Source organism: Carlito syrichta, unplaced genomic scaffold (genome assembly GCF_000164805.1).
Source record: "Carlito syrichta isolate Samal-C Ts95f unplaced genomic scaffold, Tarsius_syrichta-2.0.1 Scaffold132180, whole genome shotgun sequence".
NCBI lineage: Eukaryota > Metazoa > Chordata > Mammalia > Primates > Tarsiidae > Carlito > Carlito syrichta.
Window position 1 is genome coordinate 67,636 of NW_007076276.1, and position 2,553 is coordinate 70,188.

At 65.8% G+C, this 2,553-nt stretch overlaps 1 protein-coding gene across 1 annotated transcript in view; it reads right to left on the reverse strand.

Moving 5' to 3' along the window:
* The window catches only part of CAPN15 (calpain 15), a 6,427-nt gene that overhangs the window by 1,209 nt on the left and 2,665 nt on the right, over positions 1 to 2,553 (reverse strand). Inside the window, 7 exon segments of the mRNA XM_021708180.1 lie at positions 1 to 173; positions 255 to 421; positions 492 to 721; positions 802 to 963; positions 1,324 to 1,476; positions 1,559 to 1,684; positions 2,348 to 2,553. The exon segment at positions 1 to 173 is cut by the window's left edge and continues 1,209 nt beyond it; the exon segment at positions 2,348 to 2,553 is cut by the window's right edge and continues 238 nt beyond it. Of these exon segments, the coding sequence (XP_021563855.1) occupies positions 1 to 173; positions 255 to 421; positions 492 to 721; positions 802 to 963; positions 1,324 to 1,476; positions 1,559 to 1,684; positions 2,348 to 2,553 (1,217 nt within the window).

Here is a 2,553-nt window from a genome sequence, read left to right on the forward strand (position 1 = left end):
AGGGGTGGCACGCTGTCCTGTGTGCGCAGGCTGCCGCGCGTGGACACCACATTGAAGCTGTCGGTGCAGTCGCACTGCACGTGCAGGTAGGATTTGGGGTGCCGGTTCTCCACCACCACGATGAGCCCCGCCCAACCGTGCGTCAGGTAGTAGCAAGTCATGCCCTCGCGGCCCTGACACAGGCACAGGCGTGGGGCGGGGCTGGGACAGGGTCAGCCACCCTCCTGGGGCCCCCCTCCCAGGGCCCCACCCACCTCATGCCGCTCGCCCCGGCTCTCGGTCAGCAGGATGATGGCATCAGCCAGCGTGGTCGGCTGGGCCTCCACCGGCTCCACCATGACCAGGCGCGAGCTGTACACGGCCAGCACGTGGCCCGGAGGCTCTGGGGGAGTTTGCGAGGCCCCTGCCGAGGGGCTGGAGGCTGTGGGGAGGGGGTGAGTGAGCAGTGGGCCTCCCGAGGGTGGGTCAGGTGAGGGTGGGGCGAATGTTACCCTGCACAGTGGGGGGGCCTGGAGGGGCAGGGCCCCAGTGGTTGAAGGCGCAGCACACCACGGCGTACTCGCCCGGCTCCAGCATGACGTCGCAGTTGACAAACTTCTTGACGGCGCGCTTGCTGTGTGCCAGGAGGCGACCCAGGCTCAGGTGGCCGCCGCTGCTGAAAGTGGCGCGAAACACCAGGATGCACAGGTCCAACAAATGGCTGTCCACCACATCCGATCTCCTGTGGGCCAGAGACCGCAGCTTCGTGTTGTCTGCTAGCATCGCAGCCCTCTCCCCGCCCGGAGCCTCTGCGCTACCCACCTGCTGCCCTCCTGGAAGAGGGCGAACTCCAGTGAGGCGCGCTCCAGCACCGTGAGTGCCGTCACCCCCACAGGGCCACTGGCCATGCTGGGAAAGCAGCCCTGCACACGAGCCTCCTGCCAGTCCGAGTGCACTTTGCAGATGTCCACCGAGTCAAAGTACCTGAACAGAGAGGACAGATTGGAGCCCAGCCCAGCCTGGCTCCTGGCACACTGCCCACCCTGAGGCCCCTGTAGCCAGCTGCTAGCACCTGCCCTGCAGACTGGACCAGGGAACCCTCCAACATGGAATAGCCCCTGCCCCACCCCAACTCCTGGGGTCTGAGGTGGCTCGTGGGCCCAGCCCGAAGCCCTGCAGGTGAGGTTGTTCCCAATGCTGTGCCCAGGATGATTTGGGATTGCAGAGCCCACAGACAGCCCCAGTCAGCGCAGGCTTCTGAGGTCAGGTCGCAGGAAGGACAGGTCGTGTTCCCGAGGAGGACCCATCCAAGGAGGGTGACAGCTGATGCCCCGTGCCCCGCACCTGATGAAGTCACTGTACTCCATCCAGAAGACACCCTCGCTGCTGCCGTGAGGCACGAGCTCGGCGCGCAGGTGCCCCGGCCAGTGTGGCCACTCGTCCGACCAGCTGCCATTCCAGGAGAAGCGGCCCCATGGGTTCCGAAGCCGCAGGAGCCTGCAGACCACAGGGCTGAGGAACAGGACAGGCCGCGGGGCACACATGTGCCCACACCTGCCCTCAGCCAGCCCGGCCCTACCTGGTGCCCTGGACATCACGGACATCCAGGATTGAGTAGGCATGGCGGGGGCGCAGGCCCAGACCTTCATAAGCAGTGTCATCCACCTTCATGTTGCCCCCCCCACATGAGGCACCCATGAGGAACCTGTGTGGGCAGAGCAGCCCTCGCTGACCGAGGCCTCGCTGGCCTTGTCAGTAGGGTAGGCAAGGGCAGCAGGGAGGGCTTCTCTCCTGCTGTGGGGGACACAGGCTACTGGGTCCACATGCACTGTGACCAGGAAGGGCTGGCCCAGCCCCCTCCACCATGCTGCAGCTCAAAGCACCTGGGTCCCCTGAGGCCTTGTGTGCTGGCTAGCAGCTTCCCAAATCAATTGGCTGAAAGCAAGGGTCTAGCCACCCAGGACTTCTCCCCCGGGACTGGGGCTTCTGCAGTCCTTGGGTCCAGACCCTCCCTACAGTCTTCCTGTGGTTGAGGTACAGATAGTGGGGTGGGTCTCAGAGGTACCCCCCGCCCCACCAGGTGCCTCGGGCACTCGCTTTGCAAGCCACACACAGAGATGACACGTCACCTGGGCTCTCCCCACGGGCCCAGATCACCAGCCACCTTCCCAATGTGGGAGTGCCAGCCCTGCCCCACCCGGGGAGGTGTAGCCACAGAGTTGCACCCCGATGAACTCCTGGTTGCAGTCAGCCCACTTGGGCATCTGGTGGGCACGCTCCACGTCAAGGGGAGCAGCCCGCCTCGCCCACCGCTCCGCCTTGCCTCTCCGCCCATGCCGCTGGCTGCGGCCACGCCCCCCCCTCTTACCCAGCCTCCTTAGAACTCAGCATTTTGGCCCAGATGAGGTCAGTGTCAACGGGCTCCTCGCGGGGGTTAGTGGAGCTGACCTGCAGCGCCAGGCTCTCGCAGGGGGCACCGGTGAGCGTGGCCAGGCCTTCAATGGCGCGGCCCGCCTGGAGGGCGAAGTAGGAGCCGTGCAGCTTGGCCAGCGCCTTCTCGATGAGGGCCACCCA